The 19,321-nt window shown below is 42.0% G+C and overlaps 2 protein-coding genes across 3 annotated transcripts in view; both read left to right on the forward strand.

Moving 5' to 3' along the window:
• Positions 1 to 4,980: 4,980 nt before the first annotated feature.
• On the forward strand, positions 4,981 to 18,984 carry FN3K (fructosamine 3 kinase). Of its 2 annotated transcripts, XM_084646634.1 has the most exons (7): positions 5,188 to 5,326; positions 6,598 to 6,631; positions 8,414 to 8,565; positions 9,103 to 9,194; positions 10,559 to 10,641; positions 11,926 to 12,048; positions 16,384 to 18,984. In XM_084646634.1, exons 3-7 carry the CDS (start codon positions 8,423 to 8,425, stop codon positions 16,720 to 16,722), a joined length of 780 nt encoding a protein of 259 aa, XP_084502760.1. In that variant the 5' UTR covers positions 5,188 to 5,326; positions 6,598 to 6,631; positions 8,414 to 8,422; the 3' UTR covers positions 16,723 to 18,984. The 2 variants fall into 2 exon arrangements, with proteins under 2 accessions (XP_084502759.1, XP_084502760.1); XM_084646633.1 differs by lacking the exon at positions 6,598 to 6,631 and having other exon boundaries at positions 4,981 to 5,326.
• TBCD (tubulin folding cofactor D) overlaps positions 11,961 to 19,321 on the forward strand; it is a 259,864-nt gene continuing 252,503 nt past the window's right edge. The window contains exon 1 of the mRNA XM_084646626.1: positions 11,961 to 12,048. The gene's annotated coding sequence lies outside the window, so the exon portion shown is untranslated. The remainder of the gene's footprint in view (positions 12,049 to 19,321) is intronic.

Below are 19,321 nucleotides of genomic sequence, written 5' to 3' on the forward strand. Positions count from 1 at the left end.
TTATGAGGCATAATACTTACTTGTTTGAGGGTGGGGGGAACTAAACTACTTAAGTTGAAGGCATTACATCTGAGCTGAGCCAAATATAAGAGACAAAGCGTTTTAAGTTCTATTCAAGTTCTTACATTGCCCTCACTACCACACTCAGCACATATATATACCACATGCCTAATAGCAAATTAAAACCTACAGCACTGTGGCCTCTCCAGATCTCAAACAAGCTAGTGTGTTTTAGTCTGTCATTGTATGTGTATACTATACAATAATAACCCATCTTACCTGGCCTTTGTTTATAAATGCCAAACAAAATGAAAATGTAAATACATGTTGGGAGGGAGGGGTGGTTTGCTTGCTTGCTGCTTGGGTTTTTTGAAGTAAAAGGGGTCTGTATCACTGTAATGAATGTCATTCTTACGGTAGAAAGGCCTTTTTAAAGAGGAAGGTTCTGGAGTGTTTTCCTAAAGCTGGTCTGACTCTGGATTCACATAATCTCTTCAGGGAGTTTGTTCCATAGCCAGATCCTCTGAGTGAGACTGCCTTTCCCCAGGTCTCATGCACTTAGTCCTGGACTTTGTGAACTGCTGATGCTTTGCTATTTCAGTGTCTCTAACTTCCAGGTACATGGACAAGTTGCATCCTGGTGCAGCCACTGGAATGTCCCTTCTACATCCCTTTTGAACTCCCAATATGTAGAAAAATATTGCCATGTTCCACTGTACTACAAACAACAATAAAGGGGTTAAAGGAATGTGCTGTAATATACCTTGAGACTTTTCCCCTTCTCCACATTGTCTGTCTCAGTTCTTTGCCTGGAATAATGAACAGCTGGTATACATAGCTCCTGGCTGCTCTGACTGATGGATGCATGGCCCTTCTGGATCACTTCTCAGGGAATTGCTGGCAAGCTTTTTTCCTCCGCTTGCTCAATACAAGCAGGTTGCTTGGTGATTGATCATGAAGCATCATACTTTACAGAGCAATCTTTAGATTTCTGTCTCTCAGGTAAGCTGAATGATATGATGTAACATCACATGTGTGTATCATAAACTGACCTTCAAGCTACTGAATAAAGCCAAGGCTCACCACCCTCCTTACTGCTCAGTTTTCTGTTCACTGCCAGTTAGAACATCATAGGCAACAGCAATAGGAGACAAACAGAACTACAGAACTTGCAGGGGGAAAAAACAGCTTGTACCTACCTGCAGCTAACTCCACTCCAATCTATGGTAGCATAATCCAGAGGATAGACTCTGAGCTTGGGCGTCTAGAAATGCTCCAATAAATAACCCCTTCTCTCAGCTCCTTACTGCTCTCCTTTAATTCCCCCCTCATATTTCATTGTTTATATTTTAGCCTTTGTGATCTGACCATGGTGCTGAACTGCTGATGGGACAGGGCTGGGTTTACTCCAAGGTGGTTATTTTCAGGCACTTTTGTTATTAAAAATCCATCTGGGACATTTCTGAGTTGGTTTGTTTCCAGTGTATTAAATCAGGATGATTTAAACATGTTGATTTAAAAAAACAACACAACTTGATCATAGGTTGTGAAGCCTTTCACCTCTAGGTCATCCATTCAATTCCAGCCCAGGTCAATAGTAAATACCATTTCAGGGATGTTCTATAACCTATGTGAAATAATTGGATTATCTCAGTCAAGTTCTAAGTGGATAGAGGTCCACAGCACAAAAAGACACCACAATTGGCAGCAATTGGCAACCTTGTTAGAAATCTCACCAAAGAAGCCAAGGACTATTTGGACTGTAGAAATGGAAAGTGAAGTCCAGGGCAGGATTCAGGAACGGTCATTGCAGTCTGGGTGAAATGTGCCCTGCTGCATCCTTTGCTATGTCTATTCAGTGGGTAGAGAGAGGATTTAAGACTCCAGGCTTGACAATCAGGCACTTTTCACTGGCACCATTCGACAAGTGTCCTCAACTAGTTCCCTTATTTTCCCCTATAACCACTCCTATTCCTGCCATTTTTTTAGTGGTCCCAAAATACTCACTTGGTTTCCATATCATTGTGGTCCCTCTCCTCTTGTAAGGGAAAGGCCATAGTTGCTCCAGTGGTGGAGCCTTCTTCAGGGTCTCCACACACTCCTGGTAATCAAATAGACTGGCCCTCCACTAGCCACACATCACAGCCATGTGATTTTTTAAATGCCCAAAAGGAACAGTCCAGGATCCAGGGGAATGAAAAACAAACTGTTAAATTTTGTTGGTCTGAAAGTACCAACATCTTTTAGAATAAAACCACTGATGTGATCTCAGTACTAGCATCCTGCACTGAACAATTTCATTCTAGTAAACAGGAATTGTTGACCCTGTTGGATGTTGGTCAGCATCATAAAACCACTCCATAATTTGGAACAATTAATTTCTACTGTCCGTTTCTGCTCAGGTGAGGCCCAGTACTGAAATATCAGGGATTGCTGTCCCTCAAGATGGAAATGTGTTGTCAGAGCTTTGTGGAGACCCAGGATCTGGAATAGCTACAGAGGTTGCAACTTTTAACATTGAGATTTATTAGCAGAGCTATGTTGAGGTCCAGCACTGGCATAGCAGAGGATAACATCTCTCACTCAGTATTGAAAGTTCTCACCTTGATGCCAACCTCCATCACCCCCTTGTTACATTTTCAAAAGAACCTTTGCGTTTTCTCCCATGGTGCCCCTCGTGATTGGGAGGAGCTCCCTCTAAACGTCCATAAAGTTACCTCATTATCCTCCTTCAAATCACTCTTTAACATTCTCCTTTACTGTAATGCCTAAAAAAAACAACTAGCAATGGTTAGGCTCCTGGTATGCTGAGACCACTGCTTATCATACTATCCAATATTGTCTTATTGTTCACATGTACTGTCCTGTCAACCTGTCTGTATCCATCTGTTGTCTCTTGTCTTATACTTAGATTGTAAGCTCTTTGGGGGTAGGGACTTTTTGTTCTTTCTTTGTACAACACATACCACAATGGGCCATGACTTGGGGCTCCTAGGTGCTATGATAATACTAATTAAATACATAAAATAATAATACCAATAATAAAAAATAATAAATTATGCAGGTCAGAATTTAGGTGATCTAGGGACACAGAGGGGAGCAACAGCCCTTGCCTAGTACCTCCCTGAACCATTCTGGCTTAACTCAGTATTTTCAGATCCTCAGTTTAATGGGTACCAGCTTTATCACATTTAAACAATGATAGAAAAAGAAAAGAACTTGTGGCAGGTGTGTATGAGAGAGAGAGATACAGTAAGCGCCATTGCGCTTTTCTGTGCTCTTCGTAGATGAAGATTCTGTACATAGTCCATGACATGGAAAGCATTCCAGCTCATCTTCCTGGCAGTTTACAGGGAGGAACCATTGAAAGGGACAAATCTTGCTCTATTCTGTTGACTAAGCTGCTTTCTATGGCTATACAGAAAAGAGCTCACAAAAGGTGGAAAGCTTGGGCTTATCACAGTTCTTTATTCTCGACCTACCACAGGAAACTGCTCAAGATCTCAGAACTTGAGCAATAATAATAAATGAATAATAAATTGTTAATACCCAGCTCTTAAATGGTGTTTTTCATTATTTGAACTATGTCCACTTTTCCATTCCTTGGAGAACTAGAACCATTTTGGGACAGAGGTCAAAGGGGTTAACTCTGAACATAAAAAGTAGTCTACATTGATGAAATCAGTGTTTCTCTAGTAGAGCTAATCATTCCTTAACCTTTAGTGATTCACACAAGCTGCTTATTATTATCCATGTAAACTAACAAAGTTGTAAAGAAAGATAAACTCATGATAACAGAACCAGGTGCTGAGGATGAGGGGAGTGGCATCAGAATCCAGAGAATCATTAGCAGGATGGATGGCAGCACACATCTACTCCACGTGGAGACAATAGTTAGGGCCTTTTGTATAGATTGTAACATTACAGAATCCAGTCCTAACTCATATGACTGATCCTGTTGACCCCAGTGGGGCTTACCATTTGGATCAAGGCTGTGGGATCAGGGCTATGATAATACTTCACACCTTCTATCTGAGGATGCCAATGAACTTTACAAGTGAAAATTAATTAAAACTCACAACACCCCTATGAAGTAAGTAATTTGTGACACCCCCTCCCATGTTATAGATGGAGGAGTGAGATACAGATAGGTAAAGTGACTTTCTCAGAGTCATATGCTAAATCAGTGGAGGAACCAGAAATAGGATCCAGATCTCCTGAATTTATGTGCTTGTGACGACAACACAATCCTTCTGTAATCAAGCCTGATCCTGAGCATTTCCTGAAAAATGCTCAGTTCCATCAACCTCCATTGTCTATAAAAGGCTTTGGTGGCACTTGGCTCCTACTGAGGGCAATGGGAATCTTTCCATTGACTTTAATGGGAGCAGGGCCAGGCCCTGAAGAAGGCATGTGGTCTAATGTGTCAATGGAGACACAATGGTTCCTAGTCTATACAAAGCAGGTATGAACGGGAAAGATCATTGCTTTTCCCATATCCCAATTTGCTGATTTGTGGTTATATTGAGGCCTTTGGGTCGCCTGATCTTAAACATTTACAATAGGATGACCAGACAGCAAGTGTGAAAAATTGGGATGGGGGGGAATAGGTGGCTGTATAAGACAAAGCCCCAAATATCAGGACTGTCCCTATAAAATTGGGACATCTGGTCACCCTAATTTACAACACTACCACCACAAAACTCTGCCTCTTGCACAGTCTTCCATAAAATACAACCAGTTTATGTTATTGTGCATAGTTTTCATTGCTGAGCTCCCTCTGGTGGTTGATGATTTAAACGTTATCTCTTTGGTACTCATGTGAGCAGTGCTGTAGAGGGGTGGGGGGAGGTGAAGAAGAGAACAGTCCATACTGATTACCCAGTGAGAGGAACTACAAATACCAGAAGCTCTCAGGACAGCCATCGAAGGACCCCAGGATATTCCAACAAATTCAATATTTCCTAAATATCTATTTTTTTTTAAAAAGTAAAGCTCTAATTTCCAGAAATAAATATTTCTGGGAATTATTGACTGATTTGATTTTTCTCTCAGCTGTTATTTTTCTCTTTGGTGTGTGTCAGTTTCAACCTCATAGCAAAGACACAGCAAAAAAGGAAGGACCCAGACCTTTAATCCTGTTTTGCAGTGGATTTAAGAAGAAACAATTGCAACAGGGGAACCAATGGAAAAACTCCTGAAAACTGAATTGAAGACCTCCATTCTGAAGGCGTTTGGGAGCTCAGGAGGAGGGTATATTAGCCGAGGGCAGAGCTATGAAACTGACAGCGGGCAAGTGTTTGTGAAAATCAATCACAAGCCTCAGGTTAATGCTGATAATATTGCTGCATGTTCACTGCAATGTGCTTAATTGTCTGGAGATGTTTGTTGATGATTGTAAATTGTGTGTTTTCAAGATTAATGTATTTTTCTCCTTTTAAGAACTGAAATCTTTTTAAAGCACATTTTAGACAGTAGGCTCAGTTAATGTTTATCTGTAATGCTGTTGTAAAGCAACTTGACATTCCTTTGCAATACTAAGTGCAAAATAATTTACATTGCTGCATAAAAAAGCGTAGAGCAGAGCAATTGCCCTCATGCTTAGAATTTGTTATTGGGCCAAATACTATCCCTGAAATGGCTATTCCCACCCTCCAAAGCAGAGTACATTCTTTTATTGGGGAAAGGGTTTTGGTCCACAAAACCCAGGATATCTTGAGATCAGCAGAAGCATTGAGCATCTGCAGTGCTTCCTGGCACCATGGCAACATAACTCCTACAGGAGATATGCTCCCATCAGCTTCCGTATTCATCCTTGCTCCTCAATCCCCCTTAAGAAAGTGGTTTCACTTGATGCAGTGGAAACTGAAATATGTTAATACTGACAGTATCAGGAATCCTTGAATGGTTGTAGGAGAAGGAGGGATTACTTCCGAAACCCCACTTCCACCTATCCTGATCCTACCCATAGAGTCTGTTCCCCATGGCATAGGGAGGAGGAAGGGAGTGTGCTGTGGTGCTGGTGAGCCACCATCCTGGATCTTCTCATTTTTCCTACCCTCTGTTCACAGAAGCAACGGAGCATGTGGGCCACTGTTATGTTGTATTATTATTTAAATTGTGTGATACGAAAGGAAAGAAGGTTAGCACTCACCTTGATAAGGGTGGGAGAGTTGTAGTGGCCTTTTCAACACACATATGGTTAAGGCATTGCCACTTACTCACGGCACCTAATCACTTGTGGGAAGGATGCCTAGAGCCCTGCGTATGTACCCTTTCTTATGTTTTGTACAATTCTAAAATAATAAATAATTGGTTAGTATTAAGGCAAAACTAGAAAAAATACTTGAACTAAACCATTGGCTCCAAGCACCCTATTACTTTGGGAATATTGGCATTCAAATGTGATGTTTGTGGATTGGGACATTCTCTAGTCAGAACAAGGCTATCAGTCAATTTACAGTTGAGAAATAGGAGTTTAGGAGGAAACGTAGGAACCGTGTGGCCTGGTGGAATCCAGATGCACAGAGGAACTGAGGGAGATCCAGCCTAGGGGCAACTGCTTGACCACTGTCTGCTGGCTGATTTTTAACACAGAATTGCCATCGACTCTTTTGGGACCCGCTTTCAGGTAAGTGGTATTGGTGCCACATTTGTGGAATCTGCCTTAGAAAAATAGAAAGACTGACTCAGCCAGGAGAAGAGAAAGAAATCAGTTTAAATGTGCATGTTGAGATTTTTGTTTCTATCGCATTTAGGAGCTTTTTAAGTGGTTGGTAACATTTTGCTGAGTTAGAATGTTTTAGCCAACAGTCTGAGAGGGCTAAGTCATCAGATCCCCATTGTTTACATTTACCGGATGGTTCTGTGTGTGCATGCAATAATTAAATTAGCCATCAGTTGATTGCTGTAAAAACCTTGATTAACACAGTACAACCAAGTAAGAGTTTAAAAATTATTTAAAAGATCATTGAAATATAATTGGAAAGAAATCTCCAGGCTATCTATAAACTTGTTTTATTCTTCCTCTTCCTTTTTAGGTAAAGATTAATCTTTCTGCAACCCAAGGAATTTATGCAGAGATTGCATGTGCAATATAATTTTGGATTTCTTGTTTTTCTTACTAATACCTGTACCTGCAGCTTGTTGCATGTAAATGGGTTCCTCCTTCTGTGTGAAGCCCCACTGACCTCAATAAGGCAATCACAATAAGTAGTAGGATTGGGGGCTAAAGGCCTGATCCTGTCGATAATCCTTACTGAAGCAAAGTGTCCATTGACCTTAATGGGGTTTATCTGTGCGAGGAGTGTAAGGTTGGGCACATAGTCAGTCTCTTCCTTATTGTAAAAAGCCTTTCTCTGCTGTTATTAAGGATAGTCCAGTGCCTCAGGAACTAGTTTAGGGTTTATGGGACTTGGGTTCAAGTTTCTATTTTGCTACAGACTTCTTGTATAACCATAGGCAAGTCACTTAATCTTTCAATTCCTATCTGTAAAATGGGGATAACAGCACATCCTTACCTCCCAGGAGTGTTGTGTGGATAAAGATTGGGAAGTGTTTAGCTACTATGGTAATAAGAGACATGTGAACACCTAAGATAGACAAACCCTTTCCTTATCCTCCTAAGAGAGAATAAAATAACATAAAAGTACTCAAATTTCTATTGCTGAACCCAGAAATCAGGTATGCAAGAAGCATCTAGCAGAAAGGTAACATTTCCTTACAGAAGAAAATGTGGGAGCTGCAGTCTTCGCTCAGTGGGAAGTTGGAAAGAAAAGGCTTTAATTTTCCAGGAAATACTCTTAGCTGTTCTGTTACTAAATAAAGGCAGAACAAAAAATTCAGCCATAAATTTGTAGTTCAGTACATGGGAAACTGATAAGTCTGGGTTATTTCATTCTAAAACATACAATTAAAAATGGGCAGAAAGAGTAATACTGTCACTTAGAAGGTCAAACTGTTCAGCAGTACACTGGCTTAATTAATGTGATCAATCTCCCACTTGGGACTTGCTGCTTAGTCACAGTCTAAGGATTTACTCCTTTATTTCAAGTGGCAGGTTTTTATGCTTTTCTTGTTGAAAGTTTTGGGTTCTAGCCCCACTGGTAACCCTGCTGTACCTAGGTTTGAGGCCAGAGATTAACTACACATAGATGTTTTGAGTATTTACACTGATAAGTTGTGTAATGTGTTGAACTACGCTGAACTTGCAAGAAAAGCAATAACAATACAATCAAACCAATATATCCTGGCTGGGACAGAAGCTTTGCTAATTTGCTGCTACATTTTATTATGAAGGATTAATAGATTCACAAATTTATAAACAACAAATATTTTCCAATACACCTAGTGCAGAAATCACATCATTTAGCCCAAGGATATTTGCCCCAGTGAAATTCTTGTTTCTGAATAGGCTAGAAAAATGTTTGAAGGTGAAATGGCAAGTTTAGAGGCTATCCAGAAAACCAACACCCTGAGAGTGCCCCAGCCCATTAAAGTGATTGACCTTCCAGGAGAGGGTGCAATGTTTGTCATGGAGTACCTGAAGATGAAAAATCTCAACAAGTATGTCTGAACTTCATACTTTCTTTGTTACTATGATTTTGAGAGTCTCTGCTTATAATTCTGTTGTGTTGGTGGGAATCTCTGAAAGAGTCTATTCACTATCTTCGGCAAATGATATCACTCGTGTGTCTGATAACTGTAAAAATAAAAAGTAAAAGTGAAATTCAAATCAACAATCAAGCTTCTAGGCCAAATTCTCTCTTGAATTTGGCCCTTTATCTCTTTCAGGAATATGTGGTCTATACCTGACTGTTCACATTTGTCAGAGCAGCTTTACTCACAGGTAGCAGCCATGTGATATATCTGTACATTTCTCAGACAATTAACTTGTCTTTGAGAGGTTCTGTTAAGCTTCTGTTGAGTTAAACTACTCCATTGCTTTCTCTTTCTCCTGATTTTTAAATTGCCTCCTGCTTTACAGAGTTGCTCCCTGCCTTCTCTGGTCTTTAATTCTCTCTTGTTTAATAAATGGTGTTTAAAGGCATATTTTAAACGAACAGATAAAGAATGTATGGTTTTGTTTCTCTGATCTTACAGACACTCTGCAAAGCTTGGAGAGCAGATAGCAGATCTTCACCTTCACAACCAGAAACTTGGAGAGAAATTAAAGAAGGAGGGAAACACTGTTGGTAGAGTATAGATTTAAAGTACTAGTGCAATACTGCAATAATCACTTCTGGATATGACACAGTATTTAATACATGTAGCATTATAATCCTTATGAATGGAGAAAACCAATTTAAAGGGCCCCGTCTGCTACAATACCAAATATATATATACAAAGTATCTTTTGATCCATAGAACACTAAACTTAAATAATTTGTAACTTTTTACTTTGCCTTTACTAAATAAAAAAAAAACTGCTAACAATAAAACGATTTCTATTGGTTTTAGTTTTTGTAATTTTTTAAAAACAAAAAATTTGGGTCAGATTTACCTTTCAGTATCCCTGTAAGCCTTTCATCATCATGTACTATCAAGATAATCCCCTGAAGGTTTTTGAACCAACCAAGTAAAAAACAACAACTATTAAACATGTCTATAGGTCAGGTACAATTAACTTGTTATTATAACATGTAATACCATTTAATACAAAATATACAGAAATTCACATTTACTTACACTAGAGATATTTTACACTTGCAGTAAAATACATTGCACTTTTATTAAAATAATAAAGGAATGTATCTTTAGGTTAATAAAAAGACAAGTTAGTTCTACTGAGTATTACTGTTCATCTTGAGGGCAAAGTTAATTCAGTAGGGTTCTGATCCAGTTTCCACTGAAGTCAATGGGAGTCTTTTCAGTGACTTTTTCTACAGCTTGATCTAACTCCCACTGAACAACACATGAAGCACAGCAAGATCATTTGCTATGTCAGGGTTAGTAGTGTTCAAATCTAATGCCCAGATTTTGCACCTAGTTGTGTATGCATGGTTCCCACCGATTTCTGGGGAGGACAGAATGTGCTCTATAGTGGTATGCTTATTACCAAGTAATTACATTATTTGTGAGTGAGGTGCAAGATTGCTGATCTGTCTGAAATAATGTACAGTATGAGACACACAGTTAAAAGTTTTGGTTAGGAGGCAGCAGGGTAAAGTGCTTAGAAAAGTGTGGGTGCAAATCAGGAGACCTGGGTTCTGTTCCTGATTCTGCCACTGACTTGCTCTGTGCCCTTCAGCAAGTCAATGAACCTAACTGTACCTCAGTTTTCCTTGCTGAAAAACAGCCCAGGTTTTTTACTTCCATCTTTAATAGGTCTGTGATTCTCCAAAGAAAAAAAAGCTGCATATACATGCACAGAATTATTACTCTTTGTGTTTTAAAGTATTTAGTTGACCTATTGTTTAATTACCTATTTTCCCCAATTTTTTTCTGCCTAGTCATATCAGAACTGGATTCATAAATCTATTGCTCTTGCAAAGTTCAGGATTGGAGGGAAAAAAAGCTGGTTTGCCCTTTGGACATGATCAGTCTTTTTGTTTGCTAGGTAAAGGTGCAGGACATTCTGAACCTCAGTATGTGGATAAATATGGATTCCATACAGTCACATGCTGTGGCTTTATACAGCAGGTAAGTCCCAGCTCTGTGAAAGTTATTATTACATGTTAAAATCAAACACTAATTCTATATTCAATGGCTTGTTTTAACCACCAGTTTTGTTCTCGCTGTTTCATTTTCATCTTAAAAGTTTTTAAAGTATAAACAAAACGTAAATTTTACCTCCAACTTGGGAAAAGATGGGGTTTGTTTTCCTGCACAGGACTGCTACTTTCTTGGACTGATAAGGTTTTGTTCCTAATTCAAAACTGTAAGAGTTCTGATAGACAAAAACCTTATTAACTACATAACCCTGTCTCATTCACTGAGCAGTGGCTATTTTGTGCAATGAAAAAATAGGTATATAATTTTTTACGTGATCCTAATGCACACGCATGAGGAAGAAGAATTAAAGTTTTGTTTGAGCTTCCTAATATTTTTCAGTGCTTAATTTTGCAACTGTAATAATACTCTTTTAATGTAGTTTATTTGTGTCTGTATAAAAAAAAATGGAATAATTTAACCACTCCTGAGATACAGCCACTTCTGAGGTGGAACCTGGCAGCACACAGCAAGCCTACACAGCAGTTTTGGACAGGAAATGAAAACTACTCAGGGATTCTCCAATGTTCAGACCTCTTGCTAAGAAAAGGATCCCTTCACAAATTACTTCCATCCTCTCCCAAAACTCACTTACATAGTTCTCAAAAGGTGAAATTCCCTCCCATCCGAAGGACCAGTGGCAAAGTCTATGCAACACTTAAATTCAACTTAAAACCCTCAGAGCAGGCTTCATATGGTGCATGGGCCTTCTGCTGGCTCTCTGCACAGGGGTGAGTTTCAACCAAAATATTTAACTGTGCAGACCATTGAGAAGGACTTTGCAGACTACTAGTTGTCCCTGAACCACAAATTGAGAACCATTATCTAATTGAAATGTCAGAGGGAATTTTGGCTATCCAGAGCTAATAAAAGGTTAAGCAATGTTTAATATCTGCAAGTGCCCAGAGCCTTAGGTTTATTTCTCATATGAAAGATAGCCCCTCCTTAACATGGACGCAAAAGGCAGAATAGCCTTAAATGAATGATCAACAAAACATTTAACAGCATCCTAAATTTTTCTTGGTGGTCACCCATCCCAGAACTGAGTAGGCCTTGACCGTGTTTAGTTTACAAGCACCCTGGTAGCAAGGCAACAGGCCATAGTATCAGTAATATACAGTTTAATTTTACAGATATATCAGCAGAAAATCTTTACAGTGCTGTTTCCTCTTCAACTGATCATGATTACTTGAATCTTGATATCTTATTTTCCAGGTGAATGAATGGCAACGTGATTGGCCTACTTTCTTTATATGTCACCGACTCCAAGCTCAAATGGATTTGATTGAGAAAGATTATGGAGACAGAGAAGCAAGAGAACTGTGGTCACAGCTTAAGGTAGGTAAATAAATACATGAATGTGTCTCATAGAGATAAAAGGTCCATTGTACTTATAAAAAATATACAAGATGAATACTTCAGTGGAATTTTACACAATTTTTATGGCAAACTTTATATGGCTTTTAGTAAACAGGTCTAATTTTACTTAAGGTCCAGATGCCAGAGTTAAGAAAAAAGGGTGCATGTTACTGTAGTAGGCTTTTAAAAGGGGTGCAGAAGTTAGCATTGCATCCTGGCATTGAAATGTACATCTTAGAGCCCCCACCTAGTATTGACCAGACTCTACATTATTGCTAAAAAGCCAGAGCATCTGTGAATAAATATAAGTTAATTTTAGTAGATTGAGCATTTACAGATCAGCTACACTTTTATTCCCGGAACTTATTGTAGGATTAGATTGCTGTCTAATGGTTGTGGGCAAGACACAAGAAGTAATTCTTCTGCTCTACTCTGTGCTGATTAGGCCTCAGCTGGAGTATTGTGTCTAGTTCTGGGTGCCACATTTCAGGAAAGTTGTGGACAAATTGGAGAAAGTCCACAGAAGAGCAACAAAAATGATTAAAGGTCTAGAAAACATGACCTATGAGGGAAGACTGAAAAAATTGGGATTGTTTAGTCTGGAAAAGAGAAGGCTGAGAGGGGACATGATAACAGTTTTCAAGTACATAAAAGGTTGTTACAAGGAGGAGGGAGAAAAATTGTTCTTAACTGCTGAGGATAGGACAGGAAGCAATGGACTTAAATTGTAGCAAGGGCGGTTTAGATTGGACATTAGGAAAAACTTCCTAACTGTCAGGGTGGTTAAGCAGTAGAATAAATTGCCTAGGGAGGTTGTGGAATCTCCATCATTGAGGATTTTTAAGAGCAGATTAGTCAAACATCTGTCTAGGGTTGCCAATTTTCTATTTGCACAAAACTGAACAACCTTGCCCTGCCCTGCCCCTCCTCTGAGGCCCCGCCCCCACTAACTCCATCACCCTGTTATCTCATTCTGTTGCTTGCTCTCCCTACCCTCACTCGCTCACTCCGGTTGTGGGTGTGGGCTCCAAGGTGGGGCCAGAAATGAGGAGTTCAGGTGCAGAAGGGGGCTCTGGGCTGAGGCAGTGGGTTGGGATGCAGGAGTGGTTGAGGGCTCCGGCTGGGGGTGCAGGCTCTGGGGTGGGGCCAGAAATAAGGAGTTCAGGGTGCGGGAGGGGGCTCTGGACTGGGGTGTGTGTGGAACCAAGGGGTTTGGAATATGGGAGGGGGCTCTGGGCTGAGATAGGGGGTTGGGGTGTGGGAGAGGAGTCTAGGCTCTGGTCTGGGGGTGTAGGCTCTGGGGTGGGGCCTGGGATGGGGGATTTGGGGTGTAGGAGGGGCTCTGGGCTGAGGCTGAGAGGTTCAGAGTGTGGAATGGGACTCTGGGCTGGAGCATGGGGTTGGGGTTCGGGGGGGGGCGTTGGGTTCTGGCGATAGGTGCCAACTCCCTGGGTGGTCTGGGGCTGGAGCACCCACAGGGAAAAATTAGTGGGTGCTCCTCACCCACCAGCAGCCAAGCTCCCCCCTCACCTTCTTCTCCCCCCGCGCAGTGCACCACGTCCCTCTCCCTCCCAGCACTTCCGGCCACCTAACAGCTCTTTGGCGGCATTTAGGACTTTCCAGGAGGGACGGGCAGGAGCGGGAATGCAGCGTGCTCAAAGGAGGAAGTGGAGAAGAGGCGGGGCAGCGGCAGGGACTTGGGGGAAGGGGGTGGAATGGGGCTGGGGCAGGGACTTGGGGGAAGGGGGTGGAATGGAGATGGGGCGAGAGCAGTGCAGAGGCGGGGCCAGGGGTGTCGAGCACCCACTGGGCAGAGGGGAAGTTGGTGCCTATGGTTCCAGCTGGGGGTGCAGGTTCCAGGGTGGGACCAGAAATGAGGGGTTCATGGTGTGAGAGGGGGCTCCAGCCTGGGGCAGAGGGTCGGGGTGTGGGGAGGTGAGGGCTCCGGCTGGGGGTGCAGGCTCTGGTGTGGGGCCATGGATGAGGGATTTGGGGGGCAGAAGGGGGCTCTGGGCTGGGGCTGAGGGGTTTGAAGTGTGGGAGGGGGATCAGGGCTGGGACAGAGGGTTGGGGCATGGGGGCTGAGGGCTCTGGCTGGTGGTGCAGGCTCTGGGGTGGGGCTGGGGATGAGGGGTTTGGGGTGTAGGAGGGGGCTCCGGGCTGAAGTAGGGGGTTGGGAGGGGGTACAGGCTCTGGGCTGTGGGTGTGGGTTCTGGAGTGTGACCAGAAATAAGGGGTTCAGGGTGCAGGAGGGGCTCCAGGTTGGGGCTGAGGGGTTCGGAAGGTGGGAGGGGGATCAGGGCTGGGGCAGAGGGTTGGGGCCCACGGTGAGTTCCAGCTGGGGTGGGGCTGCGGATGAGGGGTTTGGGGTGCAGGAGGATGCTCTGGGCTGGGACTGAGGGGTTCGGAGGGTTGGAGGGGGATCAGGGTTGGGGCAGGAGGTTGGGACATGGGAGGGAGTCAGGGATGCAGAATCTGGGTGGCACTTACCTCAAGCAGCTCCCAGAAGCAGCTCCTATATGGAGGTCCCCATGCCCAGCACCATCCCAGAGCCCGGACCCCCAGCTCAGAGCCCATACCCCCTCCTTCACCCCAACCCTCTGCCCCAGCCCTGAACCCCCTCCTGTACTCCAAACCACTCATCCCTGGCCTCACCCCAGAGCCTGCACCCCCAGCCCAGAGCCCTCACCCCCCTACACCCCAACCCCTACCCCAGCCCAGAGCCCCCTCCCACACCCTGAACCACTCATGCCCAGCCCCACCCCAGAGCCCTCACCCCCTCCTGCACTCCAACCCCCTGCCTCAACCCACAGTCCCCTTCCACACTCCAAATCCCTCTGCCCCACCCCCCAGCCTGAAGCCCCCTCGTGCACCCCAAGCCCCTCATCCCCAGAGCCCACACCCTCAGCTGGAGCCCACAACCCAGCCCAGTGAAAGTGAGTGAAGGTGAGGGAGAGTGAGCCACTGATGGAGGGGGAATGTAGTGAGCAGGGGTGGGACCTCAGGAAAGGGGTGGAACAGGGGATGGGGCCTAGGGGAAGGGGCAGGGCTAGAGTGTTCAGTTTGCTGCAATTAGAAAGTTGCCAACCCTAGCTTCCGGGAGCTGCGTGGAGCCATGGCAGGCAGGGAGCCTGCCTTAGCCCCACTGCGCCGCTGATCGGACACCTGGCAACTCTACACCTCTCAGGGATGGTCTAGATAATACTTAGTCCTGCCATGAGTGCAGGGGACTGGACTCGATGACCTCTTGAGGTCCCTTTCCGTTCTATGATGGTTAGAATAGGGTCAAGAGAAGGTCAGGATTCCTGTGTTCTAGTCCCATCTTTGCCACTGTCACTCCATGACCTTTGCCAAGATACTTAACCCCTCTCTTATTTTCCCCATCTATGCAATTGGTATTATGAAGTTTAATTAATGAGTATTTGTAAAGAGCTTTGGGATCTAGGGATGAAAGGTGTAACAGAAGAGCTTCTCATTATAATAAAAGAAGCATTCCATAATATGTCCTGTGAATCCTGTGCTTCCATGGTTTTACAGTGCTATGGGTAGGGATATAATTCCCCAGGTTCAGAGGAGTTGAACATTTTGTGGCTTTAGCACAATGGATAATTCCAAGAGTGAATTGTTAAATGAGTCTAAAATGCTTTGAAACTGTCTGTGGAACCATGCACTCAATGAAAACAACTGAACAGTATAAACAGGCTCAAAATAATATTGTACAGAGAATCAGTTGCATGGAGGACTTACTTTGATGGCGCACAATAAGAGGAAATGTTGCCTCTTCCTACGCTTTGCTCCTTGATAGGATTCAGTAGCTCCGGAAGGGAAAGTAAGAGAGAAAGTGAGTGTAATCAAGTGGCTGCTTGCTTGGTTTTCAGAATCACTGTTCTGTTCTGACACTAAAGCACCAAGTTTATAGCTCTTTGTTCCATAATGGCACTTCAGTGAGCACAGGAGACTCAGGATTTTGGTGCTAAAAGTTGTTTACTTGTTAGAACTGTTCCAATGAAAGGAAGCTGTTCTTTATTTATTGTGATAACCTGTATTGTCCATGCCTGTAAGCATTATGACAATAGTGAATGTGAGTACTAGTGAATGATACATTAAACTCTGCCTGAAATGAATCAGAATTATTCTTGTTGATTAACACTTTTGACCTGCTTCTGCATCTATTGACTGTAGTTTGAATAGGGCTTCATAATGACTAAAAAGAGACAGTGACTTTTATTTATTCTGTTATTTGTATTGTATTGCCTTTTAGTTTTTTCCTTGGTCAAATTATAGTTTTTGCTTGATTGTTCATGCTTTTTCCAGCTGAAGATTCCTGACATGTTCTGCGACATGGAGATTGTTCCCGCTCTTCTTCATGGGGATTTGTGGGCAGGAAATGTGGCAGAGGACAATTTTGGCCCAATTGTCTTTGATCCTGCTTCCTTCTATGGCCATTCTGAATTTGACTTAGCAATTGCTGGGATGTTTGGTGGCTTTAGCAGCTCTTTCTTCTCTGTCTACCACAGTAAAATCCCCAAAGCTCCAGGTTTTGAAAAACGAAACAAGTTGTACAAACTCTTTAATTATATAAACCACTGGAACCATTTTGGGACAGAGTACAGAGGATCTACTCTAAATATAATGAGAGAGCTCTTAAAATAACCATTTAGAGGGTGTTCCTCAAAGAGAATCTATCTATCACAGCCTCTTACTAATTCACATTGCCTACTTGTTGATAGCAACACAAGCTAGAAAGAGTGACACATTGATGAGAAACCCACACGGCAGATATAAAAGATAAAGGATCCTTTGTACGCATTTAAACCCAATAAATGCTTGCGGTGGTTGTATAATTTCTGCATCATGTTCTCGTTTACTAGCACACATCCACATTGGTGAGTTAGGAGATTGTGTACAGTCTGTTATCCAGTTGGTGAAACTACATGTTTGAAAAGCAGTCTGATTGACAGCCTCATCTCATTCTCCATAGGATAACCCAGTTTTCCCCACTCTGTCATCACTCTTTGCCCTTCCTGCCCTATAAGGATCTTATTGTGGGATTGGAAATAATCACTACATTTATCACTTCCTCCTCCTCCACTTCTCCATTTGACTTTTCTCCTCCGTTCCCCTCTACCTACCTCCTAAAGGATCAACTCCAACATCTGTTGAGGTCAGTGGGAGACTTTTTTGGCTTTGAGGGTAGTTGAACTGTGTCCTAATTCAGTTGCATAGTGCAGTCTATGAATTAGTATTTCTTACATTTATTTTAAATTAAAAATTTTGTACTAGACATTTTTATGACTCTCCTTTCTAAAGGAAAAATGCAGTTCAACAGATACCCCCTAAGAGTAGGTCTCAGCGCCTACTGGAGAATGAAATATATAGGCAGAAAATGGATTATCTACATAAGATGTAGATAAAAATATATTTTATTTAAAACAACCTTTTGAAAAACATACTAAAAAACTCCCTGCAATGTAACAGACTTAGCTGTTTGAGAAGAAGAAATCAGCAATTCCAGATACTATATTGATTGGTACTCACTCAATACATATGAGTTATACAGAATTAATCTTAATAGAGAATTGGGAAACTAACCTATTCCATCATTGCTGATTTACTAAAGTAAAGGCACCCTGTCAAAATGGTGAGGTCCAAAATTTAATTGTTTTATACTTGTTTGCAGAGTCCCTGTAATTGTTTATGACAGGGCTGCATTCTCCACCACAAACAGGTGGGCTGCTTTTCGGATTTATAAGCACCAGAGTGTTATTTATTAAGTCCCCTCAACAGTTCATCAGTATATGCTTGTGCAGTCAACGTACATGTGAACATAAACTTCCCCCTTAGCCTGCTTTCCAGAGAGGAAGGGGGAAAGACCTCTTAATTCTGTATCCTGTCCCTACCTGTCTCCTCCCCTTGTACTTCCTTCCTCTTCTTCCACTATTCCCTGATGATGGGTTGATTGTTCTCAGTAGCTCAGCAGCCTCCTGCCTAATTAACAACTGTCTCCCAATTAAATCCACTCCAGGGGGAATAGCTAGCACCATAATGACAGGTTAGCGCTAGGTTCCTAGCACTCTTTCCAGTTGTTGAGCAGCTTTTCTTTTGAAACATATTCTGCTTGCTCTCTTTATCTTTAAAAAAACAAAATAGATGTGTAATATTAGCAGCACAGAATTGTGAGCAACCGTAGAATAACAAACCTAATTACCCTTTAATGGAAGAAAAGAAGTGGTAAGTAAACAAAACAGTTATAATTAAAATCCCACAAACGCATACATGAATAGGAATATATATATGGGAGGGATACTGCCTGTAATTGTAGGGCTTCCAAAGATTTATAATGACCAAATGAGTAAACCAGAGTTAAAATGATTAAATATGCTTTGCCACTTTTCTGTTAGTGTTAGCACTGCTATTATGAATCAACTTGAAAAACACCATCCTTCCAATGAAGTAAATCACAGCAGCTATTGAAACAATGTAGATTATTTTATCCATTTTTGTTTGTTTTTCATTTTGTTTAATGTATATAGTCTCATTTTAAACTCTCAGAAACTTTGGACAGTAATCAAGTGGATTTTCTTTCATTGTTCAAATATATAATGGCAGAATCAGAGGGTTAGATTGAAAACCATGCTGCTTCTGAATTCCGTTAAAATTAGTCCAGATTATCACAAGTAATTAAAGTGATTATGCTTCTGTGATTGAAATGGAAAGGTGGAATAATCTTGTTTATAACTAAATTGATAGTGTAGTTATTAGGTGGAGAATCCAGGTCTGAGCTAACAAAGTCCATGAGAGCTAATATGTATTACCTAAAATGTGAACTAAAATACATGTATTGCTTTGTAAAATGTGAAATTAAGATATGTGCACATCAAATAAAATCTAGATACTTGCACTGCAGTAACAAGATCCTGATGTTTCTATGTCTTGTGATTACAGCTTTTCTGTGTTAGTGAAATTGAAACTAAAGATGGGACTGTTATTTGGGAGGGGGTGGAATTGTTGGGTAATGGGACTCTCAACACCAGGAAGCATGACAGGAAGGAGCAAGTGGAAGATTGGATGCTGGGGTCTAGGAGAGAACACAGCAGTGGATGGGAATAAGGTCCTGGAATAGAGCTGAAATGTGGCTGGAGGGTGAGCTATTGAGCTGGAATTAACTGAGGTGGAGAGTTTCTGGGGATAGGTAATAGCCAGTAGGAGGGAAATGTTCCGAACATAAGTGATCACTGTTGTGTGGTAGCAG

The sequence above is a fragment of the Lepidochelys olivacea genome (assembly GCF_965140295.1).
Source record: "Lepidochelys olivacea isolate rLepOli2 genome assembly, chromosome: 14".
NCBI classification, from domain to species: domain Eukaryota; kingdom Metazoa; phylum Chordata; order Testudines; family Cheloniidae; genus Lepidochelys; species Lepidochelys olivacea.

What these genes read in the sequence shown, in the direction of transcription:
- FN3K (XM_084646633.1), top strand. Translation starts at nt 5,186, where the DNA reads ATGGAAAAACTCCTGAAAACTGAATTGAAGACCTCCATTCTGAAGGCG. An exon ending in AAATCAATCACAAGCCTCAG is followed by an intron (nt 5,327 to 8,413) that starts GTTAATGCTGAT and finishes GTTTCTGAATAG; the next exon opens with GCTAGAAAAATGTTTGAAGG. An exon ending in AACTGTGGTCACAGCTTAAG is followed by an intron (nt 12,049 to 16,383) that starts GTAGGTAAATAA and finishes TGCTTTTTCCAG; the next exon opens with CTGAAGATTCCTGACATGTT.